Source organism: Haliotis asinina, chromosome 14, assembly GCF_037392515.1.
Source record: "Haliotis asinina isolate JCU_RB_2024 chromosome 14, JCU_Hal_asi_v2, whole genome shotgun sequence".
NCBI classification, from domain to species: domain Eukaryota; kingdom Metazoa; phylum Mollusca; class Gastropoda; order Lepetellida; family Haliotidae; genus Haliotis; species Haliotis asinina.
Window position 1 is genome coordinate 36,604,726 of NC_090293.1, and position 26,580 is coordinate 36,631,305.

Sequence of the window (26,580 nt, forward strand, 5' to 3'; positions counted from 1 at the left end):
TCATCACACTCAGCCACCAAAACTGTGGCACTTTCCAAAAAGGCATCATATAATAATAGTTATCACAGTTCATATAATTCTGAGAATACCACATTTTTTCATATCATTACCACAGTCCTATATTTTGGCTACACTAACTCCATCTTAAGATTTTTAACAAGAGTTGTACACTAATACAAACATAGAACAGAGTCCTCATGTGGGAAAGATGAAAACAACCTAAATTCACTTCTGTACAAAACCTGCCAACTTGACAGATGTTAAAGGAAGTACATTGAATCAAAAACAGTAACTCTTGTTTCAATCATTCTTGCACATACAATGCTTGTATTTCATCATTGTTAGAAATTATCAAAGGGTTGGAGAGTTCTCCCTCAACAGACATCCTGGACAGTACAAAAATGGATTGAGACTCTGTTGTTTCACTGTGGCTTGAAATTCAAAAGGTCATTGAATCAAATGACTTCAACAGCGTTTTTTGTGACAGATTTGTCTGAAGCAGTCTCCAAACGATAGAAAGAAAAAACATTCTGACTTTTTTTGTGAGGTTTCATTGCTCAGTGTTCTAACAGGACATAGGAATCAATCAGGATGAAGAACAGGCTGACTTAAGGTATAATATAAATTCAACATCCCAGACATGCGAACTGAATCTTGACTTAAATGTATATATTTACATCTAACTGCAACTCCAACCATCAACATGAATGTGTCCTGCTCAACCTTGTTCATAGTCTAATTTTCAAGCAGCTTCAGCTACAGCTAGTAGAGAGGTTGTCTTTGTGGATAGCTGAAGGAAGAACATCCCTGCTGACCCTGCTGAAGCTGTGTGTGCTTTATCAATCAACCACACAATACCAGAAATGACAAGTCCTACTTTTGAAAGATATGTGGAATGATGTCCTTGTGAACAAGGTGTCTTGCTTTGACAAGGCAATAATGGTGATCTGATAATGCACTTACTTTTAAGGACCTTGGAAGTCTGATGCAATGGAAATTTGTCATTGAGAGAAGAAAATCATGTCCATGAATTGTTTACTAAATCAATATTCTGGAAATGGAAAAAGATGTTTTGTTTCACTAATGCCCTGGCAGGAAAAGTGGTCACCTAAACTTAAAAGCTATAAGGTAAAAGACAATATTCAAAACAGTAGCTGTAATGGAAATGCATTATAACATGATCAAACCCCATCATTTGCACTGAAATTTATGTGAAAGGTTACTAAAGACCTTATAGTATTTTAGACATAACAGCCAAATCAGCAGTATGAAATGACTACATAATGGAAGACTTGAAATCTGGATACAGAATGACTTCATTCCCCACCTCTGGAAGTATGGCATGTCTCCGGTGCATAAACAATTTGTTAACCTTTAGTTGCAGTGGTCCACAGTGGGTTATGGCATTTTCTCTTGATTTCGATTTCTGATGCATGCTACTACTCACCATCACTCTGACGTTGACAGACTTGACACATTACTGACAAAAACCATGTCTTAGACATTTCCACAGTTAGTTTAGTTCCAAGTGAGAAATTACTTCTTGATGTACTTCAATACTCATAATAAGCATCTTCTATGAACACACAAAAAAAGAAATGCCCCAATTGGTATAGTCAGCAAGGATCAAACCACTATCAAGCTTCTCTTCCTCCCCTGGACTGAGTCAATGTATATCTGACCCTGGACCAGAGTTTCAGTTGGGAACTAGTCACAATCCTTCCCAGGTAATGTTCAAATCTGAGCCCAGAGCTTGTGTAGATGGTTTTCAATTTCAAGTTTGTCATGATTATCATTTCTTTGACTAAGTTGCATGTGCTCAATCTGGATGTATTGCCAGTGTCAAGTTTGAATCTGTGATTGATGAAGGAAAAATGGTCACTCCTCCAAAAATTCTGGCATGGACCAGCAGCTTCATGTTAGTTCATGCTAAATAAGCGTCTGTGACAGTAGATTGACCTCTTTGTGATTTCCTGTTTACTCAAATGGCATTCCTGCAACAGTCCTGTAATGTTCATGAAGAGTGTGGAGAGGTTACAAGTCTGACAGGCAATGATGTTCCTTCCTCAAACTGTGTAGTTGGAGGATGTTGGCTGGATAAATCAAGAGAACTACTACTCTGATATCTCATGATCTTAGAATTGCTAAGCTAAAACACTGAAGGATAAAGCCATGGGCAGCTGCAGGTTGCCTACAGTTCTCTTGAGTGTTGAATGGAGACAAGGTTCGGCAAATGAGAGAGGCTACCTTTATGCCACTTTTAGCAACATTCCATCAATATCACTGCACTCCAAGTACAGAATCCCACAGATGTTGGATAAAGACATTTTCACATCTAAATCTGATAAAGACATTTTATATCCATGTCCTAACGGCTGCTTCTTTATGCTTGGTTTTCTAAAATATCCCAGCAGAGTTGAGAGAAGATGAATGCAAGAGGGAAGATAGAGTATTTCACAGCTTGCACCATATGCAACCAAAAGCAGTAATCAAGATGCACCATCAAAATATTGTCTGCATCATGTACAGTGACATAAACAATGACATTGACAACACATGACTGTTTAATAGAAGTAATAGGGATGTTCATAACCAACTTCAACACCTCCAGAAAAGCTCACTTTACCAGATGTCTGAAAGGATATAACTAACTGACTGTTTCTTTTCAATTGAGATGTTCATTCATAAATATAATATATTTTCTACTTAGCAAATACAACTTGCCCAACAAAACATGTGACGTATCATACAGAGACATATAACCTTTCATAAAATGTAACAAGACTGTAAACAATGTGTGGTGACTGTACGTAACTGACTAATTATTTAATGAGCATGAAAACAGACTTATTTACATTTTTTGGTTCTGGGACTTAATTCATGTTTCTATTCACTTCAGGAGACTTGATTAATACTGGAACTGCTGCAATGCACATGTGGAAAATGTTACCTGCACTGACTGCAATCTGGCAATAGAAGTTACCTGTACAATTAATAATTGGTGCAGTCTTGATTACATAAAAAAAAAATCGATCACTTGAAGAACACTACTTTCTAAAATTGGAATGCCCTGATCATACATCATGGCACTTTGAAAAAGATAATAAATCATTCACACGTCTTGCAATGGGTATAACGATGTCAAATCATTAATATTCTGGATCATTCTGCAATCTACATCATTAAATGTAAGGGCATGTCAATGTGAACCCAAACAAGTATGTGCAATGTCAGTTTCATCGGTTTCCTTGGTCAGACAGACCGGTTTTAACCAATGCTGATCCGATTAATTGAAATAATGAGTTAGTTTAGTTTTACACTGCACTCAGTAATATGCCGACTGTATGACAGCAGTATGTAAATAATTGAAACTGGACCAGACAATCCAGTGATCAACAGCATGAGCATCAGTCTGCACTACTGGGAACCAACGGCATGTGTCAACCATGTCAGCAAGTCTGACCACTCGATCTTGTTAGTTGACACTCACAACAAGTATAGTCACCTCTTGTGGCAAGTATGGGTTGCTGAAGAACTGCTACCCCAAATCATCAGGTTAACTGAAATAACCAAAGACTGGTCACAGTGACTAAACTACCAAGGAAAATGTTTTCTCATAATCAAACATAAACAATTTTAGAACACCTGTTTGTTGTTTCAAGATTTTTCATGAGGTTGGTTATGTCTGTATTGTTACAGTTACATTTGATAAGCACTACAAACTCCTTCTAAGTCATGACTAAATTTATCTTATAGACTCCAGGCAATTTATCATTCCTGACATCCTTCAAAAGTATGTCATTTTAAAAAACCAAACCAAATAACAACATGTTGTTCCCTTATTTGTGCATTAACAAACATGACATGAAACTTTCATAAAAGACACCAACCCATTATTTTCACTGATCTGTTGTAATTAGCCAGTCATCAATTATGGGATCTGAACCAATTCACAACACTAGTTTTCACAGTGTGTTTGCTGACAAACAAAATGTCACAGCATTGTAGCTCAACTGGACATTCAGTAACAGGTGAACAGGAAAGAAGCAGGCTTTCAGTCAGGAACCAAAAAAAGAGCCACATGCTTATGTGGCTCACAAGGTTGCCAGACAAGCAACCTATGACATGACCATTTGGCTTTCAGACAAGTGCAATAGTTCATATTACGAGAATTAAGAAGTCTAAGCTCTAACAGTGTTTTAATATAGTTTCACCAACTGTAAAATTATTGCAATAGTTTGACAAATAGCTATACCATCAGAATTCTACAATACACATTTCCTTGTATGATAAAACACGTCTGCAAAAGCTCTTGATTCACCAATATGCTTGGGAAGCCACTGACATAATGGGGCTATCATTTAGTTTCATAAGAATATATTTACTTACTGAATGGCTTTTCCACTTAGGTCTCTCTTGGAAAATGTAATGAATGAACAGAATGTATTCACTTACTTAATGTATATAAACTATTGACAATGCAGCATGTCTTAAGCATTGATCATTGATATTTGAAAATTTTACCTATAAATTGGATATTTGTATGCTTACATTATCTCACATCTTGTACGCTTTCTTCAATTCGGCCAGCTGGAGTGGAAATGAACTGCAAACAAAATCCTAGGCCTCCCTTGTCCAGCCACACCATTAAAACATTTCAACTTTTGATTCACTGCCATGGCCATGCACAATTTTGATGCTTTGATAGATCAATGTTTCACTCTTAATGAATACCATGTGCAAAACATCACTTTCAAATTACTATTCAAAATATTTCCATATACAGAGTGTGGATATATACATACACTCAGAAAATGTGGCCAGATGTTTGAAAGCCTGTGAGCTGGGCACATATCACTAAATAAAGGAAACAAACATGACACCTTTATAAAGTGGTGTTCATAACTGTGTCATGAAAGTTCCGTAAAATGACCATGAACATGAATTCCAACAGCTTCATCTGGCACCCCATGCCCTGATGATCAGATCATTCTTCCTTTTTATGGTTGAAGTATACACTTAGAAGCATGTGGGATAATATCGCTGTCAGATCCAACAAGAGTCATCAGAAGATGGCATATCCCCTTGGCCCCATGGAACTGAGAAAATAACACATCATAAAAACCTGTAAATAGCAAAAGGCACCACTTTGGGGTCTGCCACACATATCTACCAAGTAACACTGACAGATATTAAGAAGTTTTTGAGTTCTTCTCCGGAAACAAAACACACCTCTCACTTTTGAGAGTAAGTCCGAAACGTTTCCAAGGAAACCGATAAAATAATAAATCACAAAAAATTAAGTAGCAAAATGCACCATTTTTTGGTTCTGATTGATACATCTACCAAGTTTTGCAGAAAAATATTGAACGGTTTTTGAGTTCTGCTCCGGAAACGAAGCACATCCCTCCATTTTGAGACTAAGTCTGAAATGTTTCCATAGAAACGGAGAAAAACAATAAATCAGAAAAACATGTAAATGGCAAAAGGCACCACTTTGGTGTCTGGCACATATATCTAACTAGTAAAACTGACAGATATTAAGGGGTTTTTAAGTTCTGCTCCAGAAACCAAACACACCTCTCACTTTTGAGACAAAGTCTGAATCGTTTCCATGGAAACCGAGAAACTAAGAAATCACAAAAACCTGTAAATACCAAAAGGCACCATTGCAGCTTCTGACTGGTATATCTACCAAGTTTAGGAGAGAAATATTGAACGGTTTTTGAGTTCTGCTCCGGAAACGAAGCACATCCCTCCATTTTGAGACTAAGTCTGAAATGTTTCCATAGAAACGGAGAAAAACAATAAATCAGAAAAACATGTAAATAGCAAAAGGCACCACTTTGGGGTCTGGCACATATATCTAACTAGTAAAACTGACAGATATTAAGAGGTTTTTAAGTTCTGCTCCAGAAACCAAACACACCTCTCACTTTTGAGACAAAGTCTGAATCGTTTCCATGGAAACCGAGAAACTAAGAAATCACAAAAACCTGTAAATACCAAAAGGCACCATTGCAGCTTCTGACTGGTATATCTACCAAGTTTAGGAGAGAAATATTGAACGGTTTTTGAGTTCTGCTCTGGAAACGAAGCACATCCCCACATTTTGAGACATTTTGAAACATTTCCATGGAAATCCAGAAAATAATAAATCACAAAAATCTGTAAATACTGAAAGGCACCACTTTGGGGCCTGCCACACATATCTACCAAGTTTTGCTGAAAAATATTGAACGATTTTTCAGTTCTTCTCCGGAAACAAAGTCCATTCCTCCATTTTGAGACAAAGTCCAAAACATTTCCATGGAAACCGAGAAAATAATACATCACAAAAACCTGTACATAGCAAAAGGCACCACTTTGGGGTCTGCCACACATATCTACCAAGACGAAGCCCGCCCCACCATTAGACTTACACCAAAACGTTCCATGGAAAAAGAAACAAAATAAAAATGCCAAAACTCTGTAAATAGCAAAAGGCACAACTATACGTTGAAATTATTATATCTATCAAGTTTGGTCTAAAAATACTGAATGGTTTCTGAGTTATGCTCCGGAAACAAAATGATTACGGATGGACGGGCGGGCAGACGGACGGACAGATGGACAGACGGGACATCAACTATATCCCCCCCCATTACATAAAAATATAAACGTCACATATCTGTAAACAGCAAAAGGCACAACCATAAGTCCAGTTCATTATATTTACTAATTTTGGTAAAAAAATATTGAACGTTTTTTTTGTGTTAAGCTCCGGGAAAAAAACGACTACTGACGGACTGACACACAGACAGACAGATGAGATGTCCACTATACCCCCCTGCATTACATGCCAGGGCATGAAAAGGAGATTTCAAAAGTATGGCTTTTACAATACCTTCTCCATTTATTCATTAGTTGGATGATGCTGACATTTATTGTTAAAACAAACATATCCATGCAAATCCCTTACAGAAGGGCCTGATCTGTCTACATGTAGGTTTGACTGATATCCATTACCCATGGTGGATATTCTTCACAATAGTCACAAAGAAATAAACAGTCTTCAGTTCTATGTTTCTTGCCGGATAACTGACAATAGACTGAGGACAAAACAAGGACGACACAAAGACAATGACAACACACATCTCTGCAGGCTCTCATCTGCCTTATATCTCTCAGGCAATAATAGTAGTATATTCAACACCTTTGGGACAATTGTGAAGAAAAACACGCTCAATAAGAATAAATCTTTAATAAGTATCAAATATTGTATCAAACCAATATTCCAAATCGACAGAATAAGACCACAATAAATGACATGAAGTAACATAAAAGGGCATGCAAAACCAAATTACCAAGCATGCAAGACAGAGTAGGATATATAAAAATAGAAGTTGATTATAAAACATGAAATGTAGAAATGGAAGAAAGTGTGTTGGAACTGGCTTGATCTCTTACCAAATTCTTCTAGCACAAAAATGCCTCCCTTCTGTGTGAAGCATTTCCTGATACGAGTTAGCTCAATAAAGAACTGAAATATAAATGTGGATGAGCAACTTAACATCAAATAAACAGTGGACTACTAGAGTGAGAGAGAAGACAACAAAAGGCTGTGGATGAGATGGTCTGTTGTACAGCTGGTGATGAGAAATGAAACACAAAGATAACAGAGATTACTGCCTTCCTACCACACAAGATGCATGACAGTTCACGCTCATAACAATCACACATCACACAAACGTAGCTTGGAGAAGGATTTCATAGAACTGAATGTTGATGCAGATAGATCCACGCCTTATCAGACTCCAATTTCCCCATAAATTTGATAACTGACATAAAATATAATTTATGAATAGATGTATGTAAGGTAAATAAACCTTGTTGCTTGTGAATCATTTAACTTGTCAACAACAAAAGGCAGCATGATCTGCATAAAACAACTATGCATCCTTTTCCAAATACTTCACCTTTTGTTACACACATCTGTCCATGACTACAACACAATGCAGGGATTAGCTGCAATGTTTCCACAATGAAATTTAACTGAACAAGTTACACACTGTATATAGTTTCAGTGTTGACAGAACACAGTAATAACTTCAGTGGTGTTAGTAAACTGTTCACACGTAATTTCATTGTGATAAACACATGTAAAGCAGACTAAATAGCCATAGATGTGGGGGGAAAAAAGGGTGCAATAAATGAAAACAAAAACTTAAAAGTGTAGAGATGAACAAAGGAACTTGAGAGATGGCCGCTAACTGCATTGACACTAGGACAGCATATTTCTAGTGGACCACAAAGTCTTTTACCTCAATCTCCTGAAATCACCCAGAGGAAAGCAGTTGTAAGAAGAAAAGAAAATACAAGCTGTTAGAGGCGATTGAGAGCCATCACCTTGTTGGTGAGAAAGCCATAGAACTCCAATGGTACATACGCCCACATTCAATGTTTGCATGAAGCACTCAATACTCAGGTCTTCATAACTTTTCAGAGACCTAGCACAAAGATGAACAGATTGACATCTTGGGCCATACAGATGCTGCAGACACTGGGTGAGCTATTGCCTGCTGGGGTACAATACAGATATTACACTGGGGAACACGTTTTCACTAACAGTTGGAGGGGCAAAGCTCTAACTTTACATTTTTTTGAGAAATTATACATGAGGCAGTATGACCTCCATTAACACAAATGCACTAAACTTGAAATTCTAATTTCTTCACAGTTATGAAACTCCTAGCTTTAGGTCTCTGCAAAGCATGCCTGATCAATGCTGATATATCTTCAGGATGTGGTGGGACCATCTCAAAAGTTCTGATAGAAGCACAGAGGTCATGTCAACAGCAGTACTGGGGAATTAGCAGATGTAAAATGTTGAAAAAAGATATCAAAACATGGCTGCAAACATATGCATTCCTTCAGCACTGAGAGAAAACAAAGACTAAGTTGTGCACAGCAGCTAGTAATAATACCCATCTACTGTTGGCTCAGGGAGATATGGGAAGTCACAATCAGATGTAAGTTTTGTTCAATTGGGTCAAATGCTGTCTCCCTGTTTTCAATGGCTTGTACCATTTAGCTTTAGTAACTGTGTATAATTTTCTCAGTGTTTAAGGACTGGAAATGGATGTGGTCAGAGGACCAAAACGGAAAATACTGTCATCCTATATGAAGAAAAATTAATGCCATAGATTGTTGGATTTCTTGCTATAAGACCTCCAATTACTTTTCTGTCACAAAACTGACAATTTCAAATTGCTTAAGAAAATAGAAAAAGAGCATTTGGACAAATGTTGTGTTACAGTTCCATATTTGGTAGCTTGTGTGACATACTGTTGAACATCATACAAAAGACCCATATACTTCTATCAGTTATTGAGGTCTCTGAAACAAACAATTGTTAAGCTGTTTTGCTTTGCTTTTTTTTTCTTTTATGACGACACTATTCAATGCTTTAATGACTAGCACTCTACACACTATAACTAAAAATGGAACTTTATAGGTTAAACCTAATTGTATTTTGACAGGTGTAACTAACAAGACAATATATTAACTTCTTGCATGAGTTAAACACAAAAGACAAATCAAGGTTTTGGATCCTGTTAATTTCCATTGTCAACACAAATGTATGTATACAGGAAGTGTCTTTTAACAATAGTGATCTGTTTCTAATGTTTTGTTTCACACACACAGACATACACACATGCTTAATTGCTTTTCCATTTTCAGTCTGGTTTTACATAGGTGTCTTCCTTGTGTTCTGGCTTAGGGAAGTAGGGCCCATATCACACAGACTAGGATAATCTGGAGAACATTTATCTGGATGATGTGAAGTGTGCACACTTGTCTTCTCATAGGAGTACACTGGTAATGTCTCTTACATAAACAATGTACACAATAAATGCAAATACAATCTATGTTTCATAACTGCAATTTTAAGTGAAACTGAACACAGCTGGTAGATTGTTACTTACAGGATGTTAGTGATACTAGAGTCTACAAGCTAATATCAGTGTGAACTACTTGAAGTGGACAAGTTAAGTGCACAGCACCTTAATACGAAAAGATTTCCTTTGACAAAATAAACTGCACTTACAAATGTGTTGGCTTTAATTTTAAATGTTTTCTCTGTAACTGTTATGTAATTACATATCTCAAGCTTGCTATATTTGGATGTGAGTATGCATGCATATAAATAGTCTATTCACATGTGCAACATCAACTACTTCCAGCAATCATGCACTAACGTTACTAACTACAGCCTATATGACTCGCCATTCTAAGCTGGGGATAAGCAAGCAAATTGGAAGATTGTGGATTGTCTCCCTTTTGAAGCAGGAATGATCTGCCCAGAATTTTTCAAGGACTCTTCAAAATACTTTTGAAAAATCTTTCTTATTCTACAAAAATAGTTCTAAGGTGGCTTGGCAAATAAAAGGAGATAATCCAGGTACAAAAGGCAATCCACTAGGATTTCAAGTTGACTTTAGATGAGGTCTTAGCTGTTGTTCTCACAAGTTACACAACCTGTTACCTGAGAACTACAACATGAGAGCACATCCATCAATCAAATAACATATACAAGCTGCAGGCATCATTTCAAATGAGAATCCTCACAAGCACAAAAATGCACAATTCATGCACAGAAATGGATTTTTAAATCCAATTAACCAAAATTAACTTCCTCAATGATACTGATCATAAACAAATTGATAACAGATTTGTGAAATCATAACATAGCAAGGTATACACAGTTTGAAGTTATCAACCATTTACTCACCTCCAATCTAATTATTTTACAATCACTGGTAGATTTCAATAACAGTGAGCACAAGACCTGCAGCTTGCACAGTGATCAAAATATGATGACTGACCATTTTGGCACTTTGATCCCAATTTTGAATCTAACTTAATTAAAATTAAATCTTTATTGCATCTATTTGGAGTGAAGAAAAATATGGAATCCATAGACCAATACTTTACCAAATAATTAACAAAAACAGCTAGTAAACAGTAAATGCAGTTACTTAATTACTGAGTGAAATAATCTAAGTAAATGCTGAGAGGGCATTATGCTACTGTACAGTGAAGTGTATCTATCATGGTGTTCAGATTAGCATGTGTGTCTTACTTTGCTGTTGGCAAGAAGCAGGCCTATTCCCTCCATACAGACTTGCAGGAGACCTCCCTGACCTGACCGGAGATCCTGTACTGGAAATTCCCCACCTAGCTCAGGACCTGCAGCGTACCAGTCATCTCAGCATTAACCTTACCAGTACACAGAACTACACAACTCTTCTCTCTTTAACACAAATATTGCCATTCAATATGGTTCAAACATATCAAGAAGAAAAAATATGTTCACTACAACTAAAAAACATACATATATGTGTGTGTATGTGTTCAAACTTAATGAAGGATGCAAAGGTACATAGATTATACACACAACTATTGGTCTGTACATTCAGAATAAATTATAATTACACAAAGGTTGGATGAAGCTAGAATGTGACTATGCTGTATGGTCTGTGTAATATCTATCAGTGTTATTCCTAGAGTGACAACAGCTACAAGAACATGCATGCTGTCACTCAACAAAGATAGACCCAGACAAGAAGACAAGATGTACCTGGAAGCTTCCCAGTGTTGCGGCTTGCAGCTTTCTCCATTGATTCCTTCACACAGAAGTACAGCTCTCGGCACTAAACAGAAAAAGATGTATACATGTATCATCACCAGCAGGTTATTTTTCTGAATATTCACATCCATGATGACAGCTCTCAATGACTACAGTCACATCATCATTATTTACCATCACACAGCTGAAGAAACCACATCACTGAGATTTGAGTTATTTGCTGTTACCTTCTAATAGACGTCTGATTAGGAACATGCCACATTACTAACCCTGCCATAATATACATGAACATTGATAGTCACACATGAACTTAATCATGGAGGGGCCTTTTAAACTCTAAGGCATATGTAACGTTTTGTGTGTTGAATGTGCACTTTACACATATTAAAACATGCAGTTAAGCATCTGATTTGAGCGCAATGAAACATTGTCAAAAACAGCTAAAAACATGGGGTTTGAAACTCATTAGGTCCATGTTTGATTCAAACTCCCAAACACAACTGCCTAGTGCATGTAGACAACACTATTCCTACGCACGTTAATGCTCATCGGAACTTTTGTTGGTTACTTATAATTGCAACAGAGAACCAGTCACTCAGTGTGCATGCACGTATGTATAACATTACAGCTTCCTATATATAATAATGGACATATGTCATTTCCTGCGTAAGGACTATAGTACAATCAGACATATTACAGTTCTACATGGCCAAAGACAGTAATAGAAATGGGAGGGAGGAATTAACAGCTATACGCATATAAAATAATAAATACGAAGATAAACTCAGTATGATATCATCAAAAGAAGACACATTCTATGCATCACAAAATTTTTCTTCCCTTCAATATCAGAGAAGTTGGCAGCATCAACACTCCACTGAAAAAAATTAAGAGGACATTGCTTTTCCTAACATCTCACACATGCACAAGAAGTTTCTGGCCTGGGAGATGAAACAAACCATTACCAGTGTAATTGTGGAAAAATGCTTAAAATCAAATTAACACCTTCCAATCAAATTCAGGTATCATTAGTGGGTCCTACAAACCATCTGCCGTCCATTTCTTATGATCAAGGTTTTGACAAAGCAGTCACAAAGACATTATGAAGTTCTAATGAGGCTCTGTGTATGTCTAATAATAACTTGTGTACAGTCATGCCCCGTTTATCCGAACACTTGTGTTTTATTGAAATTGTCCGGATAAGCGAATTTTCGGATATCTGAACCACGGGCCATATGTACAAAGAAACGTACAAAGAAACAACATAGTAGGCATCAGACATAATCTTTATTGATTAGACATAAACAATTAACAGTGCATACATAAAATGTCTCATACCTGTTCATGCAGTTATGCTCACTTGAAGAAATCAGTCATTGCTTTTTGCACTGATTGTGTAGAAAAGCAAGAGGACTTCCACCGATCAGTTTGTCACTGTCGACATTCACAAGATCATTGGCAGTAACAATCACAGCTGCAATCCTTGTGCATAGGATCGTAGTGCATCGAATAGTTCCAACAAGGCCATGTCTTCTTGTGGGTCCTCATTTGATTGGATAATATCCACATGACGAATGCAGTTAGCAATTGTCTTTTCGCTCACAGCTGTCCATACTTGCTTGATCATCCGGATTAATAAATAATAGTGACCCACTAATTGACATGCTTCAAAATTAACTCAGTGTCACCATGCTACTCAGAGGTAGTTAATCTTCTCACGCTTCAAAGACTGTCGACTTCTTTCATGTTACGGCACGCGAGGCCCTCGGTAATAGCGTGTGTAAACAGACAGGTGCTCAGCCATCCGGATATACAAGACAAAAAAATGCACATAATTTTGTGTTTTTTAAGTGAAAATGACTGTACGGTTATGGAAATCGGATTTCCGGATAGGCGAGTAATTTTACAACGTTGTGAATTCGTTTTAAGGAATTTTCGTTCAGAAGGAGAGTTTTCCGGATATCTGAGGTGCGGATAAACAGGGCAAGACTGTATAAAATGTACACACCTTTTTGGTATAAAATTGGTTGAGCTGGACTTTGTCTGCTTGTTTGCGCCACAGACAGAGAACCTTCGTCTTAGGGCAGTATGTCATATTGACAAGCTTCTCAAACCACCATCTGTCATGTATTGTGCCTGTCACACTGCGCAACAGCAGGCAGTCATCACACACCTGCAATAGTGTTTAATATGCACAAAAAATTACATATTTTCCATCCATCATTTTCATAATTGTTCCCTGAAATGCTATAAAGGGTATCAAGATACACGGAAGCAGTTGGGCAGCTCACTTTGTAAGCTACAAAAACAGATAATGCAAAGAGTGTGCAATGATGTTCCAATATTACCTGCATATATGCTGAAGTAGGAAAACAATCACACATAAAATAATAAATACAAAGATAAACTCAGTATGATGTCATCAAGAGGAGACACATTATATACATGAAAAGATTTTCCTTTCCATCTATATCAGAGAAGTTGGCAGCATCAATATTCTACTGACAATCAAATTCGTAAGTGAAGTTAGCACTGAGATCCACCACCATCTACCAAATTCAATTCCAGTTTGAACAAGCATTGTCACAAAGGTGACATATCCTCCATTTCACATTAAATGTGCAGCGGGGGCTAACAAAACTGAGTAATGGTCAAGAGCAGCTTTTTCAAATGAACTGGCAAAATGGAAAATCTGAAAGGAGCACAGTCCAATTACAATGGTATAATTTAATTTGTCAAATTCAAATCTCAAAAAAAAAACATGGATACGTGTTTCACATGAAGCTGATATTGATGATACTGGATATTGAGGATATTGAGCAACCTTGGCCTACCTCCATGAATAACATATCACCACCATTGTCAGTACCCCAGTGAACAGTGAATGACTGTTTCTGCATCTGCCGGCTTCCAAGAGGACGCAGGTCAATATCATTACCATGCTGAAATGGAGGAAAGAAGAACAGCTACAAAGTGGCATACACAGCAGCAACAAATTCAGTGAGGTTGCTACACGCAAAGTAAGATCAGTGTCCGTACCATAAATTTCAACTCAATTTGTACAAATGACCAAACTAGTAGGGTGTATACATCAGTTCCTTTCATAATGTGTAAAATGCAAGTAAGTTGCAAATCTGTGGAAATTCAAATAAGGCTGTTAATAGTGCTACATTTTATTTTGTGTAGAATGGAAGAAATTTCTATAAAATAGAAAAGCACAAACATACAGTAGAGAGTGGAATGCATGAATCCAATGACGCTTGCTCTTTTATTCCCACAGCAAGTATGGAAAACATACTTCATGAATAACATTCATTGCTATTTTGACCCTTCCTGACACTTTCACAATGTAGTCCCTAGGATGACCTGTACCCGGCTTCATTTCTTAAAGCTATGATCTGGATGACTGTGATCTAATATATCGACCAGACTGATGAGATGTAGAAGAGGCTAATAACTGAATATGCTCTATACCGTATATTCAGCAAGATTCATCTGAACATGACAAATCCTCCAAGCCTCCACATATTTGCAAGAACAAATCATCTGACAGACACTTGATGTTTTTTAAACTAAATCCAAATTGTTTCCATAGAAATCACAAAAAATAGAAATGTTCATTATCTGTAAACATCAAAAGGCACCACTTCAACAGCTGTTAGATATCTCTGCCAAGTCTTGTAGAAAGATATTAAAAGGTTTTCTAGTTGTGGTCCAGAAAATGAAACCCATCCCTCCCTTTTTCCCATGGAAACTGGGGAAAATAAAAAGTGGCGGCTAAAAGAAATTGTAAGAAAAATCAGATTCATACCAGGTTGTTGATCTGATCCAGAAGATTGTTGACATCCTGACTGTACATGAGTCCAATGTGAGATTTACCCAACAGACGTCGTACCTTCTTCTTCACCTCAGACTTGTGAACATTCATCATCACCATAAATCCCACTAAGTTGTACAACATATGGGCCAAGAGACGGTCCTCATCATGTTCTAGACGTTTCCGCTCCATGTCACCAAGGGATCGATACCTGGCAAAAAGGAGTCCAGTTGAATCTTTGCTCAGTGTTTATAGCATAAAAGGCAGTTCTGCATTTTTTATTGTAAGTCCTATCAATATCCAATATTTTTCACTTACCGCTCAATCATCTCTGAGGGACGTTGGTCCATGCCAATAATGTCTCTTTCCTGAGCAACAGCATCTAGAAACAAGTCCTCCCAAAACTGCATCTGATCAAACAATCGACTCCTACTTTTGCCTGCAAGACAACACACATAATTTCTGGTCATGGTAAAACTCTGCTATCCTCCTTTGCAGTAAGACTAAAAATTGTGATTCTGGAAAGAAACTCTAGGTGTGTATGGATTTGCAATTTAATATATTACAATAACAAGTACCAACCAAGCAAGCCTTCAAACAGGTATGTCTTGTAGAACTCTGGGTTCTGTGGACAGCTGGTGTTGATCATCTTGCCTTCACTGTAACGAAATCCTGTACTGAGATTGCTCTTGGAGCTCCACACACTTGGAGAACGGTTTCTCTTGTTGTGACGTGCAGACTGCTGTAATTGTTAAGTGAGGGAGTTGGGTTTCAAGACTCTTCTAGTTACATGTCACTTAAATCATTGTATGTGATCTTTCTGTTGTGGGAAAGACAGAAGAAACAAAGGTCTAATTAATTTTTTACCATTCATCAAAATCTTTCTAGCAGGCTTTGAGGGCCCAAATGCTCCCTCGCCCAACCAACCAAGGTGGTACACATTTAATGTTGGTGCACCGACACACAACATGATCAACACAAGAGTCATCAGAAGATGACATATCCCCGCGGCCCCCATATATTTGAAAGGATAAATCATCTGACAGTTTACTTGATGTGTTCAAATTGTTTCCATGGATATCAGGAACAAGAGTCAGCAGAAGATGACATATCCCCCGTCCCCCACATATTTGAAAGGACAAATCATCTGACAGTTACTTATTGTGTTTTTAGACCAAGTCTGAATTGTTTCCATGGAATTCATGAAAAATATAAATGCCATATATCTGTAATCAGAAAAAGTCACCATTTCAAGATCTGTCTCATATTTCTGCCACACATATCTACCAAGTAACACTGACAGATATTAAGAAGTTTTTGAGTTCTGTTCCAGAAACGAAACACACCTCTCACTTTTCAGACTAGGTCCAAAACGTTTCCATGGAAACAGAGAAAATAATAAGTCACAAGATCCTGTACATAGCAAAAGGCACCACTATAGGTTCTGATTGATATATCTATCAAGTTTTGCAGAAAAACATTGAATGGTTTTTGAGTTCTGCTCCAGAAATGGAAGCCCATCCCTCCATTTTGAGTCTGAAATGTGTCCATGGAAAGCAAGAAAATAATAAATCATAAAAACCTGCAAATAGCAAAAGGCACCACTTTGGGGTCTGCCACACATATCTAGAAAGTTTTACGGACAGATATTAAGAACCTTTTGAATTCTTCTCCGGAAACAAAACACACTTCTCACTTTTCAGACTAGGTCCGAAATGTTTCCATGGAAACAGAGAAAATAATAAATCACAAAATCCTGTACATAGCAAAAGGCACCACTTCAGCTTCTGATTGATATATCTACCAAGTTTTGCAGAAAAATATTGAACATTTTTTGAGTTCTGCTCTGGAAACGAAACACACCTCTCACTTTTCAGACTAAGTCCGAAAAGTTTCCATGGAAACCGAGAAAATAATACATCACAAAAACCTGTACATAGCAAAAGGCTCCACCTTAGGTTCTGATTGATATATCTACCAAGTTTTGCAGAAAATATTGAATGGTTTTTGAGTTATGCTCTGGAAACAAAACGCACCCCACCATTTGACTAACACCAAAACATTCCATGGAAAAATGAAAAAAAATGCCAAAAATCTGTAAATAGCAAAAGGCACAACCATAGGCTCAGATTATTAGATCTATCAATTTTGGTCTAAAAATACTGAACGCTTTTTTAGTTATGCTCTGGAAACAAAATGATTACGGACGGACGGGCATAACTTATAGAAATCCTAGGCTGATCAGTGACATGTTTCATTCCCACAATCAAGTTTGGTACCACAGTGATAACCACATTGATATTTTGGGAACAATATTATTAATAACATTTTCATTAACTTTCATAATTTCAAATATTAAAGTCTTCTACACTATTGCTTCTGCATTTGTATGTCCTTACCCCAGTTGAGCCTTCCATCTCACTGTCTGACATAGCTCCTCTAATGGTGTGGTGATTGATTCGACTTCTTTTACGGTTCTCATCATTGTTGTCTGAACTGGTGCTGACTAGAGTGCTAGCCTCTGATATCTCAGAGTCCACACTGTTAAACTTATCTAGCCTACTGGTCTTAATCAACTCCTTGTTCTTGACAAGCTCATGCATCATGTCTTCCCCTTCTCTGGAAGAACTTGTGTCAGTCACGATGATATCACAAGTTTGGGCTGGTGTTTTGCCAATGTTCCTGTTCATGTCGGTCATCTGTGGGCTGAGACCTGTTTGTCTAGAAACACCACCATTACTTCCTCCAATTCCAGAGTTTTCTGAGTGACCACTGCTGTCTGACATCACAGGGATCTCTATGTTCTCAAACTCATCACCATTTACAATCACAGGGGAACCTAAACAAACAGGGCAAGTTAACACTCCATATCAGATACATAAAAGACAGACAAAAAGAGTTTTTTCACAAAAATACAAATCAAACTTTAAAAAATTCAGTTGATTGTGTTTCAGGCACTGCCATAAGCACAAGAGCTCTGTATATCTGGCTTTGTTTATTAACTACGGGCATAATGATCAAATACAAATGGCATGTCCGTGTTGAATCACAGACCAGCCTTTTCGGATGTGCTGTTGAAACTTACCAATTTAACCTCCCCTATTTAATCATGTCAATAAAAATTCCATGCAAGCTAAATCTCAGCTGTATTGGAAGTCATTTTGTAAATTTGACTGAAAACAGCTAAATGTGGCAAGTGTCTGTATTTCATGCAAAAGACTGAAGCAGAATAACTCCTATCTAAATACCTCAACCAAAGTGCTCAAAACCTTACCACTTTGTCACAACCAAAGAATAACAAGTCCTAAATTTCACCCCACTACAACAGAATACTTCTTGGGTTTCTTCTCTAGTATTAATTGCAAGTATTTCAATAGAACATTCCATGTGAATGCAGCTATTAACAAATAAAACCCTAATTCCTACAGCACTAATTATATAAGAGTCTTTCATAACATTGTTATGGCACTACATTTGCCTTTCTTATGATACTCATAATTATGAAAGTAAAATCATATCCCATTAATGCAGAAATGAATGTTGTCTTTCCCTTCATTGTTTCATTAAACATGCACTCTTATTTTGGAGTCTTATTTAGAGTTGTTGCTGGAGCCTATTCAATCATAGAGTGTTTGGTCATCAACAGATTACAGTGGAGTATAGTGTGAGCGCCAGTTATGGACATGATAATACGACTTACATATACAGTGATATTTCAAAATAACCTTCATGTCCTCCATTATGCATACAGTATCAAGCATTTAAGTTTCGTACCACTCACTAAGCTGTAAAAACCAAATATAATGAACATCTAAATGCCACCTATAAAACAGGAAAAGATCATGTTTTATTCAAATGTAACAACAGGACAGGCCAGAGACATAAGCACACTATGCACAATGACTTGAACAAAGCTGGCTGGAACTGTTGGGCTGCACGGACCTGACTCAGTGCTGGTGCTGGTACTAGAGGACGACTGGTCAGAAATGCAGGCGGCACTGATTGACTGTGACTGGTCTCTTTCTCGCTCTGCCCACCAGCCTGTGCTGTCCTGTCGGCTGGGGGACAGTGGGGGTTGGCGAGGGGACGGGTTCAGGCCTAAATGTACACAGATAGAGGATGCAGCCAGTCACCACAAAACAAACAAAAGCTAGAAACATTCTGCTATTTGTTAGAAACTTAGCTGCTGTTTCATAGGAACTTGGTAAGGATTTCATGTTGGCTAAATGTAAACCAATACGGACATTTAACAACTCAGAATTGTTCTTTTCTTAAAAAAAAACCAGAACAGTTTTGACTAAGTTACATAATATCAACTATTTGTTCAAAAAATTCTAATTCACAGCAGAAAGTGACCAATCATTGTCAAGACATCTGCATGATAATCAAGAAACACAATGCAAATCTGTGCTGTCCCTCTTCAGTTTCTGTGTTCTAAATTAATCCATGCTCATATATTACATAGTACAGGTACATCACAATGTAAGCACCAATGTTTTCACCCAGAGAAAATATGAGTGGGGGAAAAATCAAAACAATACAGACAAAAGTTATTCCAGTCTTATATATGTGGTGTAATAATCATGTTTAAGACTACTGATGCAACAATACAACTCACAGGCATTTACAACAGGAAGAGGTCTTGACAGGTCTTGTTTTATTTAAGTAAGTACAATTGTTGTTATCTTCATAGCCAGTTGAAAGCTTGGGTGGAAGGAGATAAAAGCAATGCAAAGTTGATTATAAAGCATGATGCATGATTATGAGCCATGTAGCCTCCACCATAAGAATAAATACATAAAAGAAACTTATACTCACTGATGGTAGCAGGCATGTTTTCTGTTTCTGTGAGACTTTGGTTGTCTATCCTCTGGGAGTCTTCTCCCTTGGAAGAAAGGCTCTCATGACTGCCATGCAGAGAGGACACCTAACCATCCCAATCAGAGAAGAAACAGACATGGCTCAATGGCAATGTTAGCAAAGATATTGGTAATTTCAATTATTTGTCTCCAAACAGAATCTGGTTTGGCATTTGTAATAGCTGACAGGTTTAAGTCAAAATGCAAACAGATGTTTTGAAAGGGGTACACATTCTGGGTGTGTTATCAATTGGGCCTCTTGGCATCTTTGATGATGTGAAACAAGGAGGATGACTGAGGTAACTTGCTCTGATGTTGAAAAGAAGCCAATGACCACTGAATTCCTCCTGATCAGGCACAGGCTGCACTGAATCAAAATAACTTCTTGAACAACCAATTTGTCTGAAAAGGTGTATCTGGTTTAATTATGGTCTGACGATTACTGGTTCTTTGATGTGGAGGAAGAAGATCATGCTCCCTGGTTCTGTCTTGAGATAATACCAGACCTGCAAGACCAGATTTCCAAATGGCTTTACAGCTACCAATAAAGCTTCCTCTTACAAACTTCAGCTTAAGAGCTCATGGATAGGATTTATCCATCCTTGGGGAGGATGCCTATCTGTTCCGCAGAGCCTAGTGTGCCTTACCGTTTCAGGAAATTAGGCAATCAGTATGAGAGGGACATTTTTGTAACAAGTTGACAATGGGGTGAGAATTTTACAAATACTTAATAGAAACACTGGTGCTGGGATTATTCATCCGAATTTCACCTCCTACTCTCATCTGCCAATGGACAATACACAATGTGCTCTGCTTGCAACAACATAAGCCTACTTGAATTTCAGTCAGGTGAACAAAAAAGGGTATCAAAATAGTTAGGGATTGCTTTCTGTCTGACTGTTTAGATAGGACTCAATCATACCAAGTTTGATGAAAAAATTTCTGGACCATATATACACATCATGTCTTCATGTGTCTCAATGTATTTCAACATGTGATGTTTATCATCACTTAGCAGAGACAGAAAATTACTTATTCACTGCCAAGTACATAATGAAATCATCTTGTGTTTAGTGTTATGAGGCAGTATATTTATTCATGAAGCATAACTATGTTAAAGTGCTTCCCTGATAAGTGAAGGTAACCAAACTTACATCTGGTGTGAGGCTGGTGTCACTACGGTTACTGCTGGTGATCTCACGGGCCCAATAGTGTGTGTGTAGAATCTCCATTACCATGAAAGCACTTGCCATACCTCCAAGGCCATGGTTTTGGAATGTGTGCTCCAGACCATGGACAATTGCTTTTACCATTGCCAGCATGCCCTTGAACACATTCTTTGTAATACACTGTGAACAGGAAACAAAAAGACACATGGATTTGGGTGCACCACAGCTAGCAATATTAATTATGAAAGTCATTTCAAGTAATGCTGCTTAACATTGATGATGAATACATTGAAACTATATGATACATTTATTTCCAATGGACAATAATCGACATAAAAAAATTTGTATAACATCTTTGCAATACACATTATATAACTTTATGTAACACAAAGTCTTGGCTGTGTTCCTGAACATGCCTTCTAAGGAAAATGATTCTTCAGCCACTAATTTAGGTCTTAGAAAGTCTCTCCAAAAGGTAACATTAAAGGGGCACTGCGGAGCAAATAATGTTTCTCGCCAAGGGTCTAATTACAAAACCAAACTGCAAATTGGTCAGCATCCGCTCCCTCGACCGTGACAGACACAGGGACTGGGCTCCTGTCTACATTAGCAGAATTTCTTCACCCTAAAAAGTGAGGATGCCGTTATTTAAAAATATCCATGGTATTCCTTGCCTGATTGTAACAAAATATCCCACCAGTGTAGTTTTTATTTTTCTGATGCCTGGATGGAATAGTGACTGGTCCAATTTGATCATATTTCTGTGTTTTTTACCTCAATATTTAGTCATGTCATGTGAAAATATGATGTCTACATACACGTAGCAAGCCATTTGTTTCATATAAGTCTGAAAGATTGCAAAGCTTTATATTTAGATTAGTTTATTATTTAGATAGTTTTGAGGATTGGCCCAGCTGTCATAGCAAACATCATACATAAATTTTGGTAGCTACCACCCTGGTTTATTATCTATGATAATAAAAACACACAGTTGATTTGTCTGAATTTGTAAACTAATAACGACTTTGTCATCGGTAGAGAAATCTGAAAAGTTTCTTACATAAAAAAAACTGATTATACCCATTTACCCAAGTACACAGCAAATGCCTATGTGTATTTCTTATGTAACAACGAAGTTCCGTTGGTATCCTCAAAACAGTTTCGGTCCATAAGTGTTTTCACGCTGATTACATATTCCTTGCTGTAACTCGTGTTTGATGCTATAAACCTACATGTGTTATTTGTCATCATTCACTTGATGGTCAGTTATTGAATTTATGACTGGTATAATTAGCGGTAACACCACTAAAATTACTCAACAAAGGTTCCCATTTTTTATTTCTCCTACCTGGAGTAAATACTCAACATTATAAATTAAGGTCTGTAGTGGCAAATGTATTGCATGTTATGTATTGTAATATATGCATGTAAGTGATGCAAGAGGGTTTATCAGCTGAGTTACAAAAACAAACATCGATCAAAGGATTTACTAATAACACACTGATTGATTAATTATTTCCACAGTCGATTTGTCAGAAAGGCAGTGTTTATGATGGTAGATTTACAAATCTATACTGAATACGCCCTGTCGTAAAGTATAAGCGTAAAAACAACATCATTCCTACAAAGAATTAACCACCACTGCCTTGATTGATTGATTGATTGTTGCTCATTATTGGTTAACTAATGGCGGACATCATACAGTTAGTTGCCAGGTGTGCTATCCTGGGTGACAAATGAGATTATGTACACAACAATTTGAAAAATGTTCAAATGATCTGTCACTTTTTCGCATATTAGACTGTTGAAAGACACAACACATAGAGCAGGACAATTTACCAGCTGCAGATGAATGGAATATTGTTCTTTTATGCAGATATTGATGGATACATTCCTGAACAAGGTAATAGCCTGGCATTGTTGCTATAACTTTCTTCTGTCTTAAATCTAATATTTGTATTTTGTTTTAATTTATTTCTTGTAACTTTCAGCAGAATCTGTACTACAGAAAACATGCACTAGGTCATGAATAGGCTGTGTGTGAAATATAATCATGTTAGAAATTCACTGTAAGTATAAGCAGACCGTGTGGGATTTTTTTATTAACTTTCAAAATGCATACAAATGTGACAAGGAACTAATTACCTTTATAAGACAAAATAGAAAGACGTACACTGATTTTGTAATTTTTCAGACCTAACGGTTTGTTTATACCATTGGCAGATGAGTCAACTTCAAGGCGTTTGATTTGTTTTCATAATAACGAAGTAAAATGACTTCATATATGTTCATCAGTCTACACATAAAATATCAATTGCACATATGGGTGACGCAGCAGAGATCACGAACCAGTCATGAATACTGGGATATCATCCGGGTACTCACAGGAGAAAAACAATAACAAAAGAAAAACAACTGGTCCACAGAAATTGCTCCGCATTAGTGCCCCTTCAACACAAAAACAATTTAGGTCCTGGCAGTGGTGCATTTACTGCAAATCTTCCAACAATGCTCATTGTTTTGGGGCTGCAAAAGTATGTTCCATTCCTTGTTTTGTGGATGTGACCCTGGTACTCACTACATCCTCAAGGTGATTTGCATCATCAGAAATTTTTTTGTCAAGATTACGGTTGAGTCGACTGATAACAAAGTTCCTATAGTTCTCATCTTCCATCAGCTTCTTCACGCGATTCAGCTTGAGCCATCCCATCCCTTGCCCATCCAGGATCAGATTGACCACCTCCTTCAAGAATTGCTGGTTTTCACTATAGGTACAGAAGTATTTGTGATCAAAATATGGTCAAGATTATTTTCAACATTCCGTAATAGTTTCAAGTTCAGGATAATCTGATTCTCTACTGATACAAAAACTGACAAAGATAACATAATCATATGTCAATGTTCACTTACCTGTTTGAAGAACCCCGAGACTCCTGTGGTGCTGGTTTCACAGGCTCTTTTTTCTTCTGACTGGTAGCGTGTTTCACTAATCCAGACTTCTCGACAAGAGCTTTACGGGTACCTGTCGAGTTAATTTGTAAAACCCCTCACTTCAGGAACTGCAGAGTGATAGAACCTATAAACTAGTAACTGTAACGATTTCTCAATCACCATCTTTATTCGTAACACAATGTCTGCTTATCTAACCCACCCAATTGATACAGGAATGGTACACATTTATCATACAGGACACCTACCTACATATTCACATACCACACTGGATTACATTCCAAACTCTAACCCATAATGATTTTGTTTTTTTCAAATGAGCAATGATTAATCATATGATATAGTCATTTCTGTCAAATCTGGACAAGACGAAACACATCTTATGTTTACTGCTAATATTCAATCATTATAGAGCATAAGAAGACAACTCCTGTCTGTGACATCACATCTGGAGACCCTAGCACTTACTGTGAAAATGTTACATTTATGATTTTTCATTTCATTCCCTTCCTATACTACACTGAAAGTGATAGATGAAACACTCAGTGGATGAGAAGTTTCTCAACTTTTGCCAAGGTTTATACATGAAAGCAGTCAAAACTTTCCTGGTATTAAAAGAGCAATATTTCATGCATGGACAAAGCGTGTCATGTTTTGTTTTCAGTAAAAGAATACAAGACAGGATGTATGTTGCACAGTGTCGATAATAAGAGTCATCAGAAGATGATATATCCCCCTAGCACTCGCATATTTAAAAGGAGAAACCATCTGACAGTTACTTGATCTTTTTTCAGATAAATGTTGAATGTTTTCCCTGGAAATCATGAAAAATGTAAGTGTCATATATCTGTAAACAGCAAAAGGCACCACTTCAAGATCTGTTTCACATATCTGCCAAGATCAGTTGAAAGATATCAAATGGTTGTGCTCCGGAAATGAACCCCATCCCTCCATTGTCAGAATTGTTTCCATGGAATCCGGGAATATTGAAAATAGCAAAAGGCACGACTTTGTGGTCTGCCTCAAATATCTGCCAAGTTTCAAGTTGTGCTCTGGAAATGAAACCAACCCCTCCATTTTGAGACTCAGTTTGAAACGTTTCCATGCAAATAATGGAAAATAATAATTCACAAAACCCTGTAAATAGCAAAAGGCACCAGTTTGGGGTCTGCCAAACATATCTACCAAGTATTGCTGACAGATTTTAAAAAGTTTTCGAGTTGTGCTCTGGAAACAAAACACACCTCTCACTTTTGAGACTAAGTCTAAAAGTTACTAAGTCCAAAACATTTCCATGGAAACCGAGAAAATGGTAAATCACAAAAACCTGTAAATGTATGTATGTAACAAGTTTTGCAGAAAAATATTGCACTGTTTTTGAGTTCTGCTCCAGAAACAAGCCCATCCCTCCACTGTGAGACTAAGTCAGTATCATTTCTGTGGAAACTGAGAAAATGATAAAATAAATACCAAAAGGCACCACATTAGATTCTAACTGATATATCTACCAAGTTTTGTATAACAATATTGAACATTTTATTGAGTAATGATCTGGAAATGAAGCCCATCCGCCCATTTTGAGACTAAGTCTGAAACACTTCCATAGGAACCTAGAAAATAATAAATCACAAAAACCTGTAAATAGCAGAAGGCACCACTTTAGGTTCACTGATATATCTACCAAGTTTTACAGAAAGATATTAAGAAGTTTTTGAGTCGTACTCTGGAAACAAACCCACCCCACCATTCGACTTACACCAAAACATTCCATGGAAAAACAAAAACAATAAAAATGCCAAAAATCTGTAAATAGCAAAAGGCACAACCATAGGTTCAGATTATTCTATCAATTTTTGTCTAAAAATATTGAATGGTTTTTGAGTAATGCTCTGGAAACAAAATGATTAGGGACGGACAGACAGACGAGGCGTTGACTGCATACCCCCAGCATTACATGCTTGGGGGATAAAAAGTCAGCACTGAATATTGCGAAAAAAGGACTATGAATACAGCACCATCAATAATTAGACATATATCAATGCCAATATGTGCTGGACAAATTTACTGATTATTTCCCATAATCACTTGAAACTCCTGAAGAATTGGTCTGAACAAGCTTGTAAAGGTTCAGTATGTTTCCAGATATTTACACGG

At 37.2% G+C, this 26,580-nt stretch overlaps 1 protein-coding gene across 9 annotated transcripts in view; it reads right to left on the reverse strand.

Moving 5' to 3' along the window:
* Positions 1-26,580, reverse strand: part of LOC137261938 (MAP kinase-activating death domain protein-like) — a 108,580-nt gene that overhangs the window by 15,775 nt on the left and 66,225 nt on the right. For 3 of the 9 annotated variants that reach the window (XM_067799748.1, XM_067799747.1, XM_067799752.1), the window contains exons 17-30: positions 24,388-24,499; positions 24,056-24,242; positions 21,463-21,657; positions 20,268-20,376; positions 19,392-19,547; positions 17,849-18,288; positions 16,032-16,191; positions 15,768-15,888; positions 15,444-15,660; positions 14,467-14,574; positions 13,641-13,805; positions 11,624-11,696; positions 11,126-11,232; positions 7,450-7,522 (exon numbers count right to left, since the gene is read on the reverse strand). In XM_067799748.1, the coding sequence (XP_067655849.1) occupies positions 7,450-7,522; positions 11,126-11,232; positions 11,624-11,696; positions 13,641-13,805; positions 14,467-14,574; positions 15,444-15,660; positions 15,768-15,888; positions 16,032-16,191; positions 17,849-18,288; positions 19,392-19,547; positions 20,268-20,376; positions 21,463-21,657; positions 24,056-24,242; positions 24,388-24,499 (2,223 nt within the window). Of the gene's footprint in view, positions 1-3,505; positions 3,561-4,839; positions 5,100-7,449; positions 7,523-11,125; positions 11,233-11,623; positions 11,697-13,640; positions 13,806-14,466; positions 14,575-15,443; positions 15,661-15,767; positions 15,889-16,031; positions 16,192-17,848; positions 18,289-19,391; positions 19,548-20,267; positions 20,377-21,462; positions 21,658-24,055; positions 24,243-24,387; positions 24,500-26,580 lie in introns of those variants that run through there. The other 6 variants (XM_067799750.1, XM_067799749.1, XM_067799754.1 and 3 more) reach the window with 4 other exon arrangements.